General features: G+C 38.2%; 1 protein-coding gene across 2 annotated transcripts in view; it reads right to left on the bottom strand.

Annotated features, from left to right (window-relative positions):
- Window positions 1-21,409, bottom strand: part of megf6b (multiple EGF-like-domains 6b) — a 57,934-nt gene that overhangs the window by 25,256 nt on the left and 11,269 nt on the right. For both annotated transcript variants that reach the window (XM_041979721.1, XM_041979720.1), the window contains exon 5: window positions 2,622-2,744. In XM_041979721.1, coding sequence (XP_041835655.1) covers window positions 2,622-2,744 — 123 coding nt within the window. The remainder of the gene's footprint in view (window positions 1-2,621; window positions 2,745-21,409) is intronic.

The raw sequence follows: 21,409 nt of genomic DNA, 5'->3' as shown, positions 1-21,409 counted from the left end.
CTCCTCTCTCACCTCTCTTTCCTGCTTGTCCTCACACTTTCCTCTCACTGCCAGCCTTTACTCTCACTGAAGAAGCATAAAGTGGTATAGGAACTAAAAAAAACACACAACATTGATGGATTCCTTTCTCTTAGTGATTAATGGAATTTTATTACTGGACCAATGTATTTGACCATTTCTTCAAAGACTTTCATTTGATTCACAGGAAGGATTTATGGGGGCACATATCTCAGGATGTGCTGTTTATACTCTTCTTTTGATATTGACATGAGTAAGAAAAAAGAAAGAAAGAAATCCAAACTGCCACTAAAGAAAAGCCAAATTTGAAAAGTGCCAGGAGACAAATTTACTATTTTTAATCCAAACATCTGAGAAAGGAATGAGCCTTTCGGTGAATTCATCCATTCGGCAGCTCAGCACTATGCGCTCTGATCTGTTGCCAGCACATATGAACCAAGCAGCAGTACCACAGCAGCATTTTATAGAAGTTATAAAAGTGTAAAAACAATGTTTGTGTTCAGCATCCCATCCCCAATCTGAAGAGAAATGGCCTATAGATGAATGTCCCACAGAGACCTCTGCAGGATACAATGACTGTGAGCTCCACATTTATGACTTTTCTTTCATAAAATGAAGCCTGAAAGCTTCGTTGACACACATCTGCACAGAAGTCAAACTCAGAGTTAAACCAGCAGAGAAAATAATATTTTGTGTGACACCGCAGGCCAGCATATTTACAGCCCTGTACACACACTACCCTCCTAAGGGGCAACAAAAAGAAAGCAACACCTGTTGGTTTTGGTAACTTATTATTGTGACACGTGCCAGGAACTGGCAGAGCTTCATGCTTATAATGGCCTGAGCTCTAACGCCTGTTTGACTTGACAGCGAAATGTTGACACTACATTTTTTTATTTTTTAACAGAACTAAAGTTGTATTTTTTCATTTTGTCCCTGCCAAATCTCAACATCTCATGCTGAAGTTTCTCATTGAACAAAGATAAACACACAAAAATCAACCCCCAAAACAAGCCCCAATGACAAGATTCTCTAGTAATGTATCTATGCAAAGTCCAGCTGAGAATTATTTATCCTTTGCTCAAACTGACTGCACGTTGTCTCTCATCTTGACTAAAGTGACTAACTCTGCAGCCCTCCATGTAAACACCAAAAGCAGATCACTTTCCGCAGACTCAGCAGCATGCATGCACATCAAACTCAAACATCTAACCATCAAAAGCTTCCAGCCAGCTTCTTTAACCACTGTTAATATTCCAGCCAATTAGGACATTAATGCTGCGGGCTGCCATTTTCCTCCAACATATACACCAGGGGCAAAGGGCAGATAGCTATGAAAGCCAGCTGTGACAACTTTCACGTCAGCTCTCCGTGACCTGGATCAGATCTCTTACTGGGTTCCTCCATCAGACAGCCTCACTCTCTGCTCCATGTTTGGCTGCAGCACAGAGGAATCATTACTCTGATTAAACCGATCATTCACAGAGATTCCTCAATCAGAAACATCAAGATGATGGAGCAAAAAGAAATCTCACGGGAAAATTTTGAAGAGAAGCTTCATTTTGGTGGACGGAGATTGACGGTAGATTCATAGCTGCTCTTTCCTCTACAGGACAGCAGAAGCCAAAATCGTTTCACATAGGATAAAACCATAGTACTTATCTTTGTCTGGGTCAGAAGAGCCTAAATTTGCTATTTATGGGGTTTTGGCAACATAAACAAACATTGTGGTAGGTGCTGAAAACAGTAAAGGTATGAGCCAAAAACATTTTTCAAGAAGAAATTTTAAAGCTGACTAATTATATATCATGACAATTTGTACGTTGAGATAACAAGACTATTTTAAAAACCCTATTTAGCTAAGTTAAATTGATAAACAAACATAAAAATAAATGTATTGCTATCAAAAAATGTCTCAGTTAACATTTAAAGGTTGACCTGGACTGTTTAAAGTGGGGTAGCATGAAAACAATTTATTCTTAGTGTAATATCTGCAGAAGGGGGTTACTGTTAGGAAATTATTGCTTTGTGCACCCAGTCAACCATGAGGCCTGTGTGATGTAAATTCAGTCTGCCTCACCAGTTCATGAGGGTCCACCAGCTCCCTTTAGTACACACTAACACAGGTATTTTCAAAATTGGATTTCTCCCTTCTTTGTTCCCCAAAGGAGCCAAACTGTTGGAACAGCTCTATAGGAGCTGCTGATTTTATTTTATTTTTAAAATTTATTTATTTTTTCATTATAACTACCTGGCCATGCATTCACATGTTAAACCCTGGACACTGCCTCGCATAACCACAGACTTGTATACAGCTTAGGACTACAGACCTTGTTCAAAGACACCGCAGGATTGAGAATGAGTTTAAAAACATGCACTACTGGTTCCAGGGAGCACACCAGGATTTGTCCGGTCAAACCCCCATTTGAAGCTTGAATGTAACTTTGTGAGAAAATAATAAAAAGACTATGAATCTCCCTACAAAGCAGCTGTTTTTACAAACTGTTTATTATGAGTCTTAAGAATGTGTGATTCATGGAGTGCTCGTTAAAACTCACACAGGGAAACACAACCACAAAAAAAAAAAAAGAATTACAACAAACCTTGGCATGTTTTTCCATCTTCATTCAGTTTTTGTCCAGACGGACACCTGCAGTAGAAACTTCCAATAGTGTTACAGCAGAGAGCCTCACAGCCTCCATTGGTTTCCTCACATTCATTCACATCTGTTGGGAAAGAAGATGACTAAGTTATTCCCACAGACATTAAATACATAGAAATGAGGCAAAAACAAAACTGTTGTATTCAATGGCTTACTGGAAATGTGTTTTTGTTAAAATAGTACGGAAGCAGAGAAAAAAAAAAGAAAATCTTTTCTGTTATTTTACTTTGAAATCTCCTCAGTAAATACATTTCAGTCTAAAGTGTTCAAATGTCTGTAACTTAATGAGAATTACTGTTGGAAATTGTATGCTATATTTCCATCCTTATACATGCCTCCTAAGCAACTTCAGTAAAAAAGAAAAATAGATAATGCAGCCCAAACAGAATAAAACGTATCCATTGATGTACTGTGGACAAAAGGAAATGAGGAGTAGTGAAATTTTCATCTGATTGCTTTTAACCTATAAACTTAATCCAACATGACGCAGGACTAATTCTTTGCCAATCATGCAGAATCATCTGAAACACATACACAAAAAATCACCGCTTCCCATTTCATTTCCATCAGCTGAACATGCTGCCAAGCCTGCCATCATCTGAACCAGATAAAATCTTTCCCTGCAGTTTCCAAACTACACATAATGACCAGGGTCAGATACAGGTGATGACAGTCCTGTCTGCTATAATTGGAGCTGCAGAGATTCTGCAAAACAAGAAGATATTAAAACTGAAAATGAAAGGAATAACGTGTGGCAGATTATCCAGTTTTGTGCGACATGTCAGAACACAGACACACACGTCACGTTATCCATGAGCGGCTTTGTCTGGAAAGATTATCCTTACAGCATAGTTATACTTGATGACATTTGGCTGTTTTATTTGGTACGCCAGGGGATGGAATCTCAGGCCGAGAGCTGAAAGTGATGAAGCAAATCAAGGGAGAACATTCACTTGGTACAAACCAGCTTGTAAACCCTCTTTACACTCATAAAGGAAGAGGGCTACTGTTCAGACATAAAGGTGCAAATAGAAAGAAAATTGCCCTGCACAACATTTTCGATCCTTCTAGAAACTGCCAATGTTTTAGCAAACAATTAAGTGATTTCCTTCTCAGTTTACAACATGTGGAAATGTTCACACAAAAAACACTGCATCTTTTTTATTGCCAACTGGTTGAAAACTCTACAAAATCCTAAATGCAATAAATATTTTAGGAGAATACATTTTATAATACACTAAAATTATATTATTACACCAATTCTTAGAAGGATGAGACATTGCAGTTACAGATCTAAATCGTATGCTCACTACTTCTCATCACAGGAGGTAGATTTAATGATTCTGGAGCTTGGGGTGAGGGACAGTGCCCGCTTGTTAGTAGAATTAATTTTACTTGTAAAATAAGAATTGCTACACAGGCAGATTTAAAGAAAAGACAAAAACAACCACAATGAAGCAGAGAAGTGATGGTCACAGACAGGACTATAAAGCTGAAGTACTTATCGGATCCTGATGTTATACAATGAGTGTGTTTGGGTAGTGCATGTGTGACACACCTCCCACCCCTCACCTCCACCTCCCCAGCCCACACACCTGTGTGACAGCTTAAGCAGAGGTCTGCCTTGGGTCAGTATCACGCTCATCGTTCTCAGCATCTTTCAACCCAATAAGCAAGCAGGAATGTTGAACTGCTGTGGGTCAGGAGAAGACACAGAGTGGCGGGTAAAACTGAATGTGTATGTTGAACTGATAACATACCTTTCTTTTTTCTCCCCTAATGTACAGAAAAGTATTTATTAATGTTTTGCAACAAGATCAGAAAAATAAATAAATTTAAAATAATATTATGTGTACAAATAAAAAAATGTGAGGCTGTAAAAAAAAGTCTTTACTTACAGGATGTTTGTCAAATAAATATTCACTACTGCAAAGTATTTTCTTATTTTTCTTTAATTGGGTTTCTTTTCACTAGCAAAGCAAATCCAAACCAGTGTTTTGAAGTCAGCTAAGACATTTCCATTCATTGCTTTAAAGTGATGAAACGAGGCTGTGCGATGTCACCAGAAGGTGGTCTTACAGGCTGTTGCTTTTGGCAGTAATTCAGTGACAAACCTGGGGGTTCGTTAATAAGCAAAAAATATAGAAAAGATAGAACAAAACAAAAGAACCTGCAGTAATCATCCACAAGAGGACAATAAAGACAGTTTCTCTTTAGGTGTTAGTTTAATCTCTGGGAATGTCTGAGATATATCATATCTGGAAAGACACCTGTCAAGTAAGTTAATTTATGTTTCTCACCAACTGTGTGTAACAGAAACAACTGGTGATGATGTCAGATATGATTTATAAAAATGCCTTCTAATGAGGATCATGTGTTTTCAAAACAGGTAAAAACCACCTAAAAAAGGGCACATAAACCCTTTAGCATATCACTGTATGTTTTTTTTACACAGTTTCCATTAACCTTTCTCGTTGACATTTTGTTCTTTCTTGTCCTTACTTTTCTAAATAATAAATAAATTTAAATAGCTCACAGAAACCCAGCTAGTTAGGAGCACATTGGAAACACGTCAAATAGCTTGAGAACTTTCACAAAAAATAAATAAATAAATATCCCATCTAAAAACAGAATTTCTTCTTGCAGTTAAACTCAATGACCCCTGGAGCGAGTCTGGTGGAGCAGCAGCTACGTCCTCACTAAACGCTGAGAAAAACAGCCACATGTTCCCATGTTTTTTAAGTAGATACATCACTCTCACCAATCCATCAATCTATTGCTTGGCCGAACCTCCAGTAGTGTGTCCATATCTAAGGGTGTGAAACAAAACTTTTAACATACTTTAGAGAAAAAAGTGTTTTAAAGACTAGCTCCTTCCCATGAACATTAAATCACCATGGACTGGTTTTGGAGTGCAAGTTCACCAAAAAACAAGGGTCAGATGCCTGGAGCACTGTGGTCTGTATTCAGTCCAATTTATGCCCCTTGTCAGAGTCAGAGGGGAATAGTCAAGGTTGAACCCATGCTGGAGGAATCACATGAGACTATCTGGCAGATGTTTAGATATATATTATGTGTCTTATGCATCTACTTGGCATCACAGACTTTCCTCCAACCAGAAAGCAAAGGAGCGCTTTATAAAATCTATTTGATTAGACATGCATGTTAGGTTAATTGGCCTCTAAATTCTGGCTAGGAGGAAGCATGAGTGTCTGTCTGTGTTGGCCCTGCGGTAGGCAGGCAACCTGTCCAAGATGCACTCTGCCTCTCACTGGCAACTCTGAATTGGAATAAGCAGTATAGAAAATGTATGGATAAAAGGTACTTATGTATCACAACCTCCGTGTGACAACTTAAATGACTTGTTTTAGGGAAATTTTTAGGCTATTTTTAGGCTTTTCCCGTTCAATTTCTGCATACTAACTAAAAACAAATAAATGTATAAAAAGCATATGTAAAACAATACCCTTAATGGAAAAAGAGTTGCAGCCCATTTTCCTAAATAACACACTAAACTAACTGCAAGACAAAAAAATGATCAGAACCTCAAAGGCCATTAGTCTAACTTAATGTCTTAGAGTTTTCTGAAAGCTCTGTTTCTCCTTTGTACTGTATGAATGAAGGTGGAGCTTTTGTACATTGTTCTATAAAGACAACACAATCAATATGAGAGCCAAATTATGCTGGTATGTGCTCTTGTTAGAGAAGTCTGAAATAAACAATTGCAGAATCTGGCAAAAGCCTGTACGTCTTTGTAGTGGAATCTCTGTTTCCAAGTAACCTAGAAAAGAAGGAAAAAATGAAATCTTTACAAAACGTTTGATTATGTTTCTGCAAGTTCAGCTGCGGCTGAGCTTTGGGTTTACATTCCTCAGCTGTATTGTGTGACTTCCTCCGATAAGGATGACCAATACTGCTCCCCGGAGGACAAGGCTAACATCTCAGCCGACCATGAGGGGCTTTCTGGGCCAAAGAAAACTGTCAGACCTCTGATATTATCTCAGGGGGTCGTGAGCTGGAAAATTTCAGCATTCATTCAAGGATTATGAGCGGGAACACTGCACACAGCACTAGCCTGTTTTCTTTTCAAGCCCTGATGCTGGTGCAGTAATATGCTTGTCTAATGTTCATTCCTGCTTGCATTCCCTGCAGTCCTCACAGCTGCTTTCATTTACCAGGTGCTGTAAAGGTGGCAACTGCATATAGGCTTTATGAGACATATCTGAATCAGAGGTTTCATTCAGTGGAGAATCAAAAGAGTATTTCTCTGCTGCTGACCTGCACATGTGGCAAATGAAGAAACATGATCTATGACATGTTGTCCAATTGACAAACTAACCATCTATGAACTGGAACTGACAACTTACTTCACACCTTTTCACAGAATACTTGCCCTCACCTTTGACCTTTGGTGTGAATGGTTTGTAAGGATGTAAAGTACACGTTCTTGTACACATATGGCAGACAGCAGCACAAACATGTCTGAACTGGTAAAATATGCTCCCCCCAAAGCTCTTAAAAATAGTTATAAAAAGTTTTCTTAGAAATTCTGTAACTCTAAGCAGATTTCAAATGGATTCAGATATCACAAGAAACCTCTAAATACAATCAAAATTATTTCTCCAAGTATTCCCTCATTGGTTCAGAAATATGTGTTTCCACTGTAAAAGCACTTAAGTACTAAGGTTTCTGTTTTGACTTTCTGATGTCTCTATGATATGTGAGATTTTAAAGATAGATTACATGGAAATTAAACAGAGAAAGAAAAACTGGCTTATAACAAGTATAAACTAATAAGTCAGTGACACTATTGCTTTGCTTTAAGTAAGTTTAGAAAATGTAGATGTATGAAAAACGCCAAGCTTCTGGTACGGTTTACAACAACTTACACTACTTTAGAAAGTAAATGGGTATAAACAAGAAAATTCTGTTGAGTTAGCTCTTTAAATGCATTAAGACCATATGGACACAGAGGCAATCAATGCATTAAATATTGAATATATTTATATTAAACTCCAACTGCAAGCACCAACAAAATGACAGGAGATTATTTAATTTAAAAATAGTTTAACTGATTGCATTTTGACTGGAAAGCCTCAGCTCAAGTTCAACATTGCCCCCTGCTGTTAATTCTCCACTTGATCAATAACAGCCCAGATGTGCTACAAATCGTTTATGAAGTTGACATTGTGTGATTTTTGCTCCACTCTTATTCATCGTGTAACTAAAACACAGCTGCCACATGATAATAATTCACCATCAAAGCAGGCCACACTTGTCAATGTGCCTGCTTTGGTAAAACATTTTTCGCTTTGGTTTACCACACTGATTTATACTCTGGATCCTGTAATTTCCACTCTTAGTCTTATTTGATGCATTTTTGTGCCAGTTTTGAGCGAGAGTTTCTTCCTGTTGGCCTGTAATTGTGGCCAAAGTGGCAGTTGAGTAACTAAATGACATATAAACAGAAGAGGTATGGCTTTCCAGGAAGCAGAGAAGTTAAAAATGTCTCTTTATTTTAAAAAGAATAAACACAGACATATATAATATGTATTCACTGACGTTTGAGATGTCTGCATCTCTATCAACAGAACTTCAGCTTCCATGAGGTTATCAGTGATGTGTTTCAAGTTTGGGGGAGTGATGGAAGAGGGTTTAAATAAAAAAGTTTTGCCAGCTATTTATTTTCACTATATATGGTACAATGAAACTGAAGATCAATCTTATCCAATATTGTGAGGGTGGCTGTAGCTCAGGAGGAAGAGCCGTCATCTTCCAATTGAAAGGTAGGGGGATCGATTCCAGGCTTCCACTGACTACAAACTGACTAAGAAGTGTCCTTGGGCAAGACACTTAGCTCCACGTTGCCTCCCGATGTGCCTATTGAGGTATGAGTGTGTGAATGTGATTTGTAGTGTAAAGCACTTGGAGGGGTCAAACTGACTGGAAAAAGCGCTATATAAGTAAAGTCCATTTACCATCAGTGCAACATACAGTATAACATATATAGTTTATTAAATAAAATAAAAAAATAAAGCAACAACAACAGATTGAATAGGTAAGGATACATTCAACCAGCTGACTAAAAACTCACAAGCAGTCTCTACACCATTTTTTTTTTACTGTGCATCCACAGTGGAGATGCTGCTGTGACTTCTTCCCCACTGCACTGATGTTAATAGTCCAGGAGAGGTCTACAGAGAGGTGTGTGTCCAGGAATCTGAAGGTTGGAACCCACTACACACTGTGCCTATTGATGTCCAGTGGAGAGGGGTCTGCATGATTACTGTAGAAGGTTATTATAAAGCTCCTTTGTTTTGGAAGGATTCAGCTTCAGATTATTTTCCATGTAAGGACATTCATTCCATAAGATGTCCCATCTCTACCGATGATAAGTCCAACCACAGTCATGTCTCTGTGAACTCGATGTTGTTGGTAGAGTGAAGAGGTGCATAGCCAGGAACTTAATATTCATTAAAGTCAACATATTAAAGGTGATTTATCAAAGAAATACAAAGAGACATTACTGGAGGAAAAGAGGAAAAGAAAGAGAGAAAGGGGCAAATTAAGAGATAAAAATCAGAATTGGACCGACTTTTACTGGCTGAAGAGAGTTCAGAACACAGCAGGACGAAGACTAATGCTGAATTAGTCGTCAATAGGGGCGCCTCACAGAAAATCTGTCAAATTTCAGTAGTAATTCTTTAAAATGAAGAGAAAAGGTAATGGAGACAATTAAATCAGAAACGAATCATCAACTTAAATATCGTAAGTGTGATTATCTTAATCACGTGATGTAGGATCTTCTGTAGAACTGCAGTAATAATTTCATGTTATAATCTGGCATGGTGAGTATTTTACATTTCTTTGACTCTGTTGTTTTAGGTTCTTCGAAACAGACTATTCATACAGAATATAAATAACAGCCCCAGTCTTATATTTTCAACTTTAAAAAATCATTTTATATCTTCAGGGATTTTTTTGTTTGTTTTCTTGAGAGTAGTGATCATTCAATTAAAGTCAGCTCTGTTGTTTTCCTTTAAGACAAAATGGATTTTATTTTTTTTTATTCAGTGCCTCTTTTTCAAGCAAGTGTTAACAGCAAAGCAAATGACAAGCAGATTATTCTGCTGACAAGTCGGTTGGAGTTTTGTTACCAATTAAACCACTTGGTAGCAGTTTACTGACAACCAACTCCAGTTGTGACCACACAGGAATTCTGAGTGATATCTCAAAGACAGTAAAATCCAGTGTTTATGTTTGTTTAGTCAACATTCTGCTCTGCTGACTCCCAAGCTCCTCTAATCCCTGTTTTGATAATTCATTTCACTGCACTGCAAACCAAGCTTGAAGGTTTCGTGCGCACACGTGTTCATGTACATGACTTAAAGGATAGCCTATTCTCTAGAGACAGCTGTGACTTACTCTGTTCATTTTCTTCCTTTTTGTGGCAAAGTTGAGTGTGACTATCACAGCTTCTTCATTACCAGACAACAACAATCAAATCCCATAAAGCTTCACCAAAGACCAATCATGCCAAACTAGACATCTGAATGCTGGGACAAGTATAAGACAACACTGACTTTCTTTCACAGCTCTGTTTTGACTCAACATACAACAAAACTAAATGAGCAATAAATCGCATTCATAACTTGTGGCGATCTATTTTACAATCAATTACAAAGTTTTACAGAAGGAAGTGTGACATTGAAAAAAAGTAAGCAAGCTGCAAGCGCCTACTCATGTCTTCAGGACAAGATTTTTATGACCTTCTCAAATGAACAGGAGGAACAAATACCTCATGGACCTCGAGCATTTGACCCTACTGACCTTTAGCGTGTGCTCTATCTGTGTGCTTCCTGTTGGGACCTGTCTTTTCCAGCTTTGACCCAGGAGTTTTGAACGCCTGGGACACCGCACAGAGGCCTGCAGGAATCCAAAAATTACTTGTTGTGATTCCACCCTGTCTCCCTCCCGGCTGCATCTATGAGAAATATGACACAGGTATGTGGAGGACCTGAGTGGAGAGAAAGTCACTAAGAGCCATTTATCTGCAGGGCAAAAGGTGGCAGATACATGACAGAGCCTCTTGGTAAATATATACTGAGGGAATAACCACTGAGGCTCTGATTATTGCTTCACATGCTCAAGTGTGACTTTACATGGTTCTGCAGTTGTTCAAAGTTGAAGGGAACAACTAGTAAAATACATAGCCCCAGGTTATATGCAGTTCAGAAGTAATGAGCTCTATTTTTATAACGTGGCTTGAGAAAGATATTAAGGGAGATGTTTTCCTAACACTGAAACAAGCTTTACATATGTCTTTTTATGTTTTCATGCCTAGAAAAAAATAGGTGGAAACTCATACATGGTAGGATCTTCATTCTAACAGTTCTCACATCAGATGACCCAAGTTTAAAGTTAGGACATCAGGTTTATATTAAGATTTATTTAGCTTATAGTGTCAACATTTTGTGAGATATGCTAATGTTATGTCAAAGACTAACACTGTGGCACCTGGTACCGCAACTGGTTGAGTTAGTGTCCGATGGAAAGAGACAGAAGTTTCTTGATACAGCTGTGCTGGGTTCAAGTCCTAGCCTGTAGCCCTTAGCAACATGTCATCCCCCTCACTCTGTCCTCCCTCTCTTGTCAAGCAACCTTCAAATACAGGCCACCACTGTCCACAAGTCCTATGAAGGAAAATTTAATAAGTTAAAAAACCTGAAATGTAGCATTGATTAAACAAATGTTTAAAACAAATACATTATCATTAATGACGCATTATTCATGGTTTGGCTACTAGCAGAAAGGCAACATGACATCAGTACAATACATTGATAGTAAACTGTAACTTTTACACCCTCTTATAAAACTAGCTACTACAATGATTAACTAATTCAAACGTCATTTCCAACAGATGATGCACGAACATACAGACATTCATGTATGTGTTTATTAAAGGGATATCTGCAACCAGAATCACTGAGCAGTTGTCACGAAGCAGACCCTTTTGCCAGTTTTATTCATTCATTCTCTGTACCGCTTATTCCATGACGGGTTGCAGGTAAGCTGGAGCCTATCCCAGCATTAACAGGTGAGAGGCAGGGTACACCCTGGACAGGTCACCAGTCCATCGCAGGGCCAACACATAGGGGACAAACAACCATTCTCACACACACACACACACACACACACACTCACTCCTAGGGAGAATTTAGAGTAATCAATTAACCTAACATGCATGTCTTTGGACGGTGGGAGGAAGCCGGAGTACCCGGAGAGAACCAACGCATACACGGGGAGGACATGCAAACTCCACACAGAAAGGCCACTGCCCTCAGGATTCGAACCCCCCCCGCTGAGATTCAAACCAGCGACCTTCTTGCTGTGAGGCTTGCCAGTTTTATTTAAATACCTATCAGCTACTAATGGCCTTTTTTTGTCTCGTTGATTTTACTAAAGCACTAATTTATTGTGATTATATAGGAGGAATGGAGCGGCATTAGCAACACCTCAGATCACAATGGTTGAGTCAATATTCAGACTCAGGTTATTAAATGACTCCCATATGAAAAAAAAACACACACACACACTCACACACAAAGTGGAACTACAGAGATTAAGAGTGAAGTGAAACATCTGATTCAGTTGGATATAGAAAAGGCTGATAAGAAAAAATAGAAGCCAAAAATTGTAGAAGATAAGGAAATTTCGCTTCTGCAGTATGCAGCACAAATCAGGAGAATCAGGGCAACACTGGCTGATGAAAGGATCAGTCCACGGTGATTATTCCTACAACTGTAGTTTCCAAACTCCTGTCACTTTAGATTTAAACAGACTGGATGCCCTTTCCCCCCACTGCGACCAGGAGTGACCTTTCATCAGGAATGCTGTAAAGAGCCTAATGAGACGGTGGGAGAGCAAACTCGGCACAATTATGAGAGATTAGGGTGCCGTGCAGGATGCAGTGGTAGGTATATTGGCAAGGATGTACCCCACCCTCTGACTGCAGCACACTCCCTTTAATTAGAGACGTCTCTCCCGACTTCACAGACACAATACTGCTCTATTTCTCGTGCCTCATTGTAAATATTTCACAGTGACTTAACAAATCTGTATATTTGTCTGAAAGAAGGAAAAAATGGCTACATGTAAACCAAAAAGTTACACCTACTATTTTTACTCACTAAAAAGCAAAGGGGAAGGGTGTAAAGACATAAAGAAGGACTGAGCCATAAGAGCTCAGAACAAAGAGGTGAAGAATACCTGAGAAAGCTTCTGCTGCACTCATTTCAGCTTCCAGGTCTCATTATGCTAGCTGCTAACAATACTCAATGAACAGGATTAAACCTTCAACTGGAAAAAAGAAAACATGGCAGTGACTGTGAATGGGAAAAAAGTTACAAAAAACATCATGCTATTCCTAGCACAGAATTCATTACCACTTTTTCATCTTATGTTTGTATTTTTAAGGTTAGAACCAAAGACATATATTTACACAGTAAAGTGAAAAAGCAGACATCAACCTGTTCACAGACGTTCAGCTGAAACCTGTTAAAGCCATCACAGAGAAAAAGGGAAAGCCTGAAAGTGATTTTACAATACCATAATCAGCCATTCACATTTATAAGGCTAGATGAGCATATGAAACAAATGTGGTAGTAAGTCCTGATGTAAAAAACCCTTTGACCTCTCGGTGAAGAACGGACAGTCATGAATGACAAACTACTGCAGCTGGGCATCTCTCTCTCCTTCATGATCTCATGTCTTTTCAGTCCTTCATGCTTACATTGACCAAAATGCAAGATAATCAGGAGAGTTATGGGTCAGTGTTCCTGACCCATAACTCTCTTACAATCCAACATGCTGTTTCCAGTTCAGATGCACAGTCAGTTAAGAAAACAGGAAAGGTGTGATATTCCAGGAATACTTCCCTTGATGGGACTACCAGATTTTTCAATCAAAGTAACCTTTTAAACTTAAAATGTTCTTGCACTGCCATAAATGTGTTGAGGTTTCTTCCACCTTCCTCTTCTACTGTGCATTTACCAAATCACAGTAGCCCTAAAACTGCCACCCGAAGATTAAGTAGCTCCACAGTCACTCTAGTCAAATAACAGGACTGCAAAAGTGCACAAGCAACAAAACTATCTATAGACCACAATGCACACTTGAGTTTAATCTTGGAGCTATTCCTCGCTTATGTGCTTAGCTAACTCGGCATGGAGGTTGCACAAATGTTTTCCTTTATCCCATGTAAAAACCAGTTAATGGGACTTAAAGTTCAGGGATTTATTTTTACAATGTGGAGGATCTGAAAGCCAGCATAGCAAAAGAAGATTTCTCATAACATTTCTCGCTGGTCACTTATACAGAGGGACAGGTACAGTGCATACATACACATACACAACACAACAAATAATAACAAGAGCATTTAATCTTGGTCTGAGTAAACAACATGTGTGAAATTGGTTCACCATAGAGTAAAGAGATGTTCTCTTTTACAACATGACCCATATGAACCTTCATCTCCAAAACTTGGCAGTTACCATCTGTGTCACTGCTGCTCTCTCCCATCACTGTCAGTCTCAAGAACAGCGTGACGGGAAAAGGCAACAAACAGCTACTCTACATTTTCAAATATGGTGAGATGCTGCGCGGCATTCCTGTTTTTTTATTGCCAGTGACTTCTGTATGGAAGTTCAGCCTGCACCAAAGAGGCTGACTTGACCTTTGACTTGCTGCTCCTTGCAATCTTCTGTGCAGAGGGTAAGCCAAAGTCTTTTTTAAAGACCACATATGACCCTTTAATGCATGAACACTGTCACTGATTTAAAATTTATCCAATGCTGCAACATGCTACTAATGTGTTAGCTGGTGTTTGACATTTGGAAGGCATAAACCATCTACATTTGTGGTTACATATGACCTACACTGTAACACTGGTCCACAATTCTAAAAAGACAGAAGCTCTCTGAGAACAACTGATAGATCAGTCGTATATATTCACTGTGTCTATATTGGTAGAGGTGAGAGGATAGATGTAAAAAAAGGCAGGTTACGACATGTGAGGCTGTTAGTCTAAGAATAGAACACTACTGAAGCTTAAGTAATTGCAGAGTAAGACAACTATTTGAGGAGGAACAAAAAGCAACTCAAAGAACGACGTGAAATCACCCAGCTGATAACAGCTACACACACAAACTCCCAGCTTTTCTTAAGATAAATGGAAAGGCATCCATTTATCAGCTTAGTAAAGAAATACAGTAAAAGGAAGTGATCAAGGCCAATCTGAGAAGATAACCTGTTAAAACATATTATAAGCTACTATGTAAATGATCTAAAAGATCTCTAACTAAACAATTTAACGTTTCAGCCCAAGAGCTTGCGTGGTACAGACAGGTTTTTATGACAATTTGTTTGAAGGGTTATTTTAGACAGGTCTTTATTTCAATGTCACATTGTAGGAAGATATTTAGTCCCTTGACCTGATGACCCCACTTTATGTCTGTGTGAAAACAAGTCTGTGTGCAACTCAGTGACAGACCTTTAACAAGACAATGACTTCCTACAATAGCTCCAGGGTTTCTGTACAGACCCTGAAACCATCCCAGCAAGCATTCAACTTCACAAAGCAGCCAGAACCAGATTATGCAGCAAAGTAAGAAACCCACAACACCACACCCAACGAACACCAGAATTGAGTTTAAAACCCTTTAACAGGCGTATTATAGTATATTCATCAATTTACCAGGGAAATTCAAAGGAGCTGTTACCGTGGTTATGTCCCTTGCTCAATATGCAAGCTTTTTAAGATAAATGTATTGTTTATATATGTAGGTCAAATATACATACTAACGTGCACATGCAGTAAAACAGGTTGCAACAACAAGAACAGTTTACATTTAACAGTTTAATTCTTTTCTTAATTAAGGTCATTATAATGCTACAATGCATTTGTTAATAATTTTACTTAAAATATTGGAAATGTACCTTTAAAGTAAAAGTAAAATCCATTCAATAACAAGCAAACATGCTCTGTGCTCAACGTAGTAAAACAGCCAAAAGAATAGTAAAATTTAATAGTATTGTTTTTGAGACATGGCATGTTACACCAGGCAAATAATCTGAACTTTGTTTCATTAGTGGTCATTAGCTGTTTTATTGTAGGAGAAATCTTTATTTAAAATATGTAAGATCTATCCACTAAAATTTAATTATGTAAATGCATTTGTATAAACCAATAATACAGAAAGTACAAGAATATAAATACAAACATAATAAATCAATACAGGAGTTATCTTACTCATCCTCACACTGGACAGATGAATGTAACTTTGTAATATAGCAGCTTTCCCCAACAATCAGAAGCTCAATGTGCATGAATGTGCATGAGAAAGCATGTGGGAGGCTTACAGTGTAATAATAATGACAATCATGGGTACTGGATCTGAGAACTGAGCCAGAACAAGAGCTTACGGTTAAAGCAAACATGAAAATAAATAAATGAAAATAATAAAATAAAGATGCAATTACTATTATAGAGAGTGCAGTGTCAGTGCAGTATTTCATAGCTTGGAAATAATAAGCAGTTTAAATAAAAAATAAATAATGTGGGAGAGGAACGATGTATTTTGCACATCAAGTCATGCCTCTCTCTGCTTTCAAAGCTTTTAACTTTGACATCACTGACTCCTTATTTACTTGTGCCAAGCTATTCTTCTGGGCTTATCATGCAATCCATCAGCTTTCTGCATGACGTAAGGTCTGTTTTACTTTTGACCTACAAACTCAACATAAGAGGTAAGACATTTACAGGCTATCAAACTAATGGGTAAAGTTTTGTGTTACAAAGAATGACGGCCAGCCACTGTGTTTGTCTGCTGCTGAGCCCAGATGTCAGCTGCTATGAAGACATCGGCCCTGCCGGCGGTTTGGAAGATGCTGATCCCAGAGAACAGCACTTGTCCTCTGATGACAGACTGGATACAAAGTACATCAGGCACCATATGACTAACTCTTGTTGGATATAGACAAGAATGTTAAATGGAACTTCAGCAGAAAAAAAAGACAAAACATCATATGCAGGAGGCTGCTATTTTTACTTAATTTACAACAATGAAAACTGATAAAACAATAACGAATAAGCCTATTATAATCTCAGTATAACTGAACAACCTGAAGATTGTTGTTTATTCACTAAGCAATTTAAAGATCTTTAATAAACGTGGACAAAATGTGAAGATTTTTTTTGCTTTAAATAGGGTTTGAATGAAGCTGGGGTTTGGTCATCCAAACTGGAGGATGTGCAACTCCAATTCCAAAAAAGTAATAATGCTGTGTAAAATGTAGATTAAAAACAGAATGCAATGATTTACAAATCTCATAAACCAAATTTTTTATTCCCAATACAACACAAACAACATAGCAGGTGTTGAAACCAAGACATTTTATCATTTCATGGAAAGTATTAGCTCATTTTGAGTTTGATGGCAACAACAGCATGTCTACCACTGTGTAACATCCCCTCTTCTTTTAACAACTGTCTGTAAATGTCTGAGACAAGAGGAGACCAGTCGCTGGAGTTTTAGGAGAGGAACGTAATCCCATTCCTGTGTGGTGCAGGATTCTAGCAGCTCAATGGTCCTGGGCCTTTGTTGCTGGATTTTTCATTTTAAGATTTGCCAACTGTTTTCTCTTGATGAAAAGTCTGGACTGACGGCATGCCAAATCAGCATCCAGACTCATCCTCTGTGAAGCCATGCTGTTGTGATGGATGTAGTGTGTGGTTTAGCATTGTCTTGCTGAAATATGTAAGGCCTTCCCTGAGAGAGAGGTTGTCTGAATGGGAGAAGATGCTGTAAAACTTCTATTTGTAGGCATTGATAGAGCCTTCAGACCATAATACAACCCCATAGCATCGGAAATTGACTAAGGAGGAGAGGAATGAGGCAAGACATGCCATCCATGGTTAAAAAAAAAAAAAAAAAAATTTAAATTTGGATTAATCTGACCACAGAACCGTTTTCCATTTTACCTCTGATCCATTTTAAATGAGCTTTGGTCCAGTGAAGATAGATGGTGATTTCTAGAAGTGTCCCTGAGTCTATGCAGTGACTTCCAGTAGAAAATCATGCCTGCTTTTGATGCAGTTCTGCTTGAAGGCACGAAGACTGTGAACATTCACTTTTGACCTTCAGCCTTGTCCCAATCACAGATTCCTCCCGTTTCTCTGTCATCTTGTATTATTATACACTTTAGATGGGGAGAACGTCAAAGTTTTTGCAATCTTACATTGAGGAACACTTTTCCTGAATTTGTTCCACAATTTTTAGATGCAGTTTGTTGCAGATTGGTGAACCTTGGGAAAGCCAATTTTCTACCAGTCATGTTACTGACCTGGTCCCAGTTAATCTGATAAGCCGTCAAATGTACATCCAACTGTTTTTGATATAGACCAGTTACTTTTCCAATATTTCGTTGCCTCGTTCCAAATTTTTAAGATGTGTTGTTGCCATCAAATTCAGAATGAACTAATACTTTCCATGAAATGGTAAAATGTCTTGGTTTCAACACCTGAAATGTTGTGTTCTCTTGGGAATAAAATATGGTTTTATGAGATTCGCTAATCAGATACATCTCCCTCAGTTTGAGATCACGCAACTGATGCAACTGCAAAACATTTCTCCCAACTATCTTCACAAAAGAAATCATGTGCTGCTGTTACATCTGCACTGTAAACCACAGACATAGGCCAAATCTTAGCAGACAGCATAGCCTTACACACAAATACACTGGCTGCTCTGTCACATATTTACTACACACTAGGGATGCACTGCTGCAGCAAGTAATGCAGTACACTTTCCTAACATGTTTTACATATGATGGTGTATTTTAAGGATCACAGATTGCTTTAAACTTTCTTCATATTTCTTTTTTTTTCTTTTTTTCATTCTTGTACAGGATCAGTTTCATCAGTCGCACCATCCTTATTTCATTAGAGGCCCGTAGAAAAATAAAAATTAAAAACAATTTGTAACAATTAACCCCCAAGCAATTAAAGAGTATTCAGTTTAATCCTGTCTTTAATGCATGACTAACTTGAAAATGTTTTGCTAGACAGCTGAAATAATAAAATGTATGTCAATTTTCAAATTCTTCAAGATCTTAAAATGTTAGAAAGCTCAGCTTATCGTCTCAGTTTGGACTCTGTGAAGCCACATTTTGATTTAAATTCTGTGAAAACTGACTTATATATGTTCCTACATAGCATTACTCTGTTTAAACGTAACCACTTGTAAGAATAAATAAATAAAACACATAAGAGTTAAGAAAAATTATATTTATTGCTTCATTTAATGCTGTCATGTAGGACTCCATCATGAAGACAATGATCTTAAGACTGAATCTCAGAGTTCTTCATCAATCACATGTGATTTACTGTCTTTAAAAGATTATGAGAGTTACTTAGCAACAGTTCTTAATTTACTACAAGTTAAGGCACAAACCCAAATAAATAGTAATTACCTGTATTCTCTGTGGCACAATGCTACGAAGAAAGAAAAACAGATGAGGGCTCTAGACAACTTTTGTGAGTAAGACACTAATTGGCCCCTTTGAATGGCATAAACACACTCCAGCTGGTATACACAAACACAGACAAACCACATCAAAAGTGCCTTGAGGGTATGTCACCACATACAACTGCAGAGGAATGCTGCTGAGGATGGTCTGAAGTGAGAAAATGATGAGTGAATCTTTGACTGATGTGAAGCTCAGCCACTTCCTTGCTGTAGCTTCAATTTAACATAAACATGACAGCAGAGAGTGAGAGAAACTGACAGCTAGAAAAAGCATGCAGACCACAGGAGGAACTGCATTAAAACGTTAGCATATGAGCAGCATGCTAATATCTCCACAACTGTTGAGTTTATTTAACCACAGAGCTCCAGAACCTGTCAGTAACAGTATATGCTTGACCGTCATAGAGGCTGAAAAATTCACTAAAGCCATCACTCACAAAGAAATAGCTCTGAGTTTATAGCTGCCCATATCCTGCCTTCCATCGGCACAACTGCTTCCTGTGGTCAGGTGACAGCCCTACACCATCACCCAGCAGCCTACTGTAGGCAGTGCCAATGACTGAGCAGTACAACTGCAGCTGAGTTTACAGACCAATAAACACCAAAAGATGGAGGACTGGGGTTTGGAATTCCTTTGCACCTTTCTCTTTAGTAAAGGCTAGTGATTGGTTTTAACTCAACTTGCAAAGAATTTTAAAATTTGCATAACTATAAAAACACTGGGCGTGATAGTAGGAAATAGAAAGGATGGAGAGCGAGGCAGACTGCATGTTCTGGTAAGAACACTGAGAATACAGTGTTATATCTTCATATACCCTGTAGTTGTTTGCTACTTTATTTAAGGAATATCATATTTTGGATCTTTGATTTGACCTCCACCATCCCTGTATACTGTTCTCTCTTAATTACATTATATCACATTCTGAGGTAACAGTTCCCTGAAAGCACTTCTTATTGTTCTATCCTCATCTTCATATTGCCTTCTCCTGTTCTGAGAGCATAAATTATTCCAATTTTTCAGAATGCTAGGTACAATGCAAAAATAACTAATCTTGGCTAGTGTCAGGGGGAAAAAGTCTTTCAGATCAGTAACAGATTTTAGACAAGGGGTAATATTCTGCATGAGAATGTAAGTGTATTCTAGTTGTGCTCGTATCAGGTAGTTACATTTTCCGTAACCTTACATCTCCACATACTTTCTCACAGTAAAATCTTTTCACAAAATCACCTTAGTGAAAACACTGCAATCACGGATCAACTACCAGTGATGGGGGTTGCATGTTCTCTCTCTATTAAACATGATGAATATGACCCACCCACTTGTCTGCAGCCCAACAAAAGCCTGGCATTTTTTGTTGCAGGTGAAAAACTACTTTTTAAGGTTCAGACCTATTTATTTTGGTCAAAATGCTCAGAACCATCAAGATTTGGTTCAAGAATAGGAAAAGAACCCACTCCATGTTGGTAGGTTGAAGCCCCTGCTTCACCTTGCATGCAAATGTTTGAGACAAATGTAGCGCCATGCTGATAAAACCATTTGAACTTACATTGTGGAAATCACAGAGGTGTGTGTGCCCTTAACACTGTCATTCAAGCATAAAGTAATCAGAAGTAAGTCAGGACATGTACAGGAACCATGAGGGAAGTGTAAGAGGTGTCAAGAAACTATAAACTGTATGTTGCACAAGATAACTTTAGAGAAAATTAAAGCTGATAACAAACTTGATAAGTTAAAGATTAATATGATGGAACCTGTATGTTGACCATAAAGCTTGCAGTTATGTCAGGGTATTTTTAACAAGAGACCTTGACAGTTAGGGTCTCCTCACTCTGGAAGGACCTGATTTGTGGTTAATTTGGACAATTCTGTTAAAAAGTTGACACTAAAAGGAATTTCCTGTCGTGTGGTGTTATCTGAAAAACAACAGAGTCTTCCACTGTTTCACTTCAACAGCTCAAATTCAACAATGGGGTTGCTGATAACATACTTGGGCTTCTGGGGGGTTGAGCCAACTGCTGATGTGAAGAGATTCTTATTAGCACTTGAGCAGAGTTCAGTGAATCAGAATTGAAGGCAAAAGACATAAAAAAGCCAAGAGGGTGATTTTTCACCAAAAGAAAAGGTGGTGACTAGTTTAATTTT

The sequence above is a fragment of the Melanotaenia boesemani genome, chromosome 3 (assembly GCF_017639745.1).
Source record: "Melanotaenia boesemani isolate fMelBoe1 chromosome 3, fMelBoe1.pri, whole genome shotgun sequence".
NCBI classification, from domain to species: Eukaryota; Metazoa; Chordata; class Actinopteri; order Atheriniformes; family Melanotaeniidae; genus Melanotaenia; species Melanotaenia boesemani.
The sequence above is the reverse complement of the archived record's forward strand: the minus strand, read 5'-3'. Positions and strand labels throughout refer to the sequence as shown.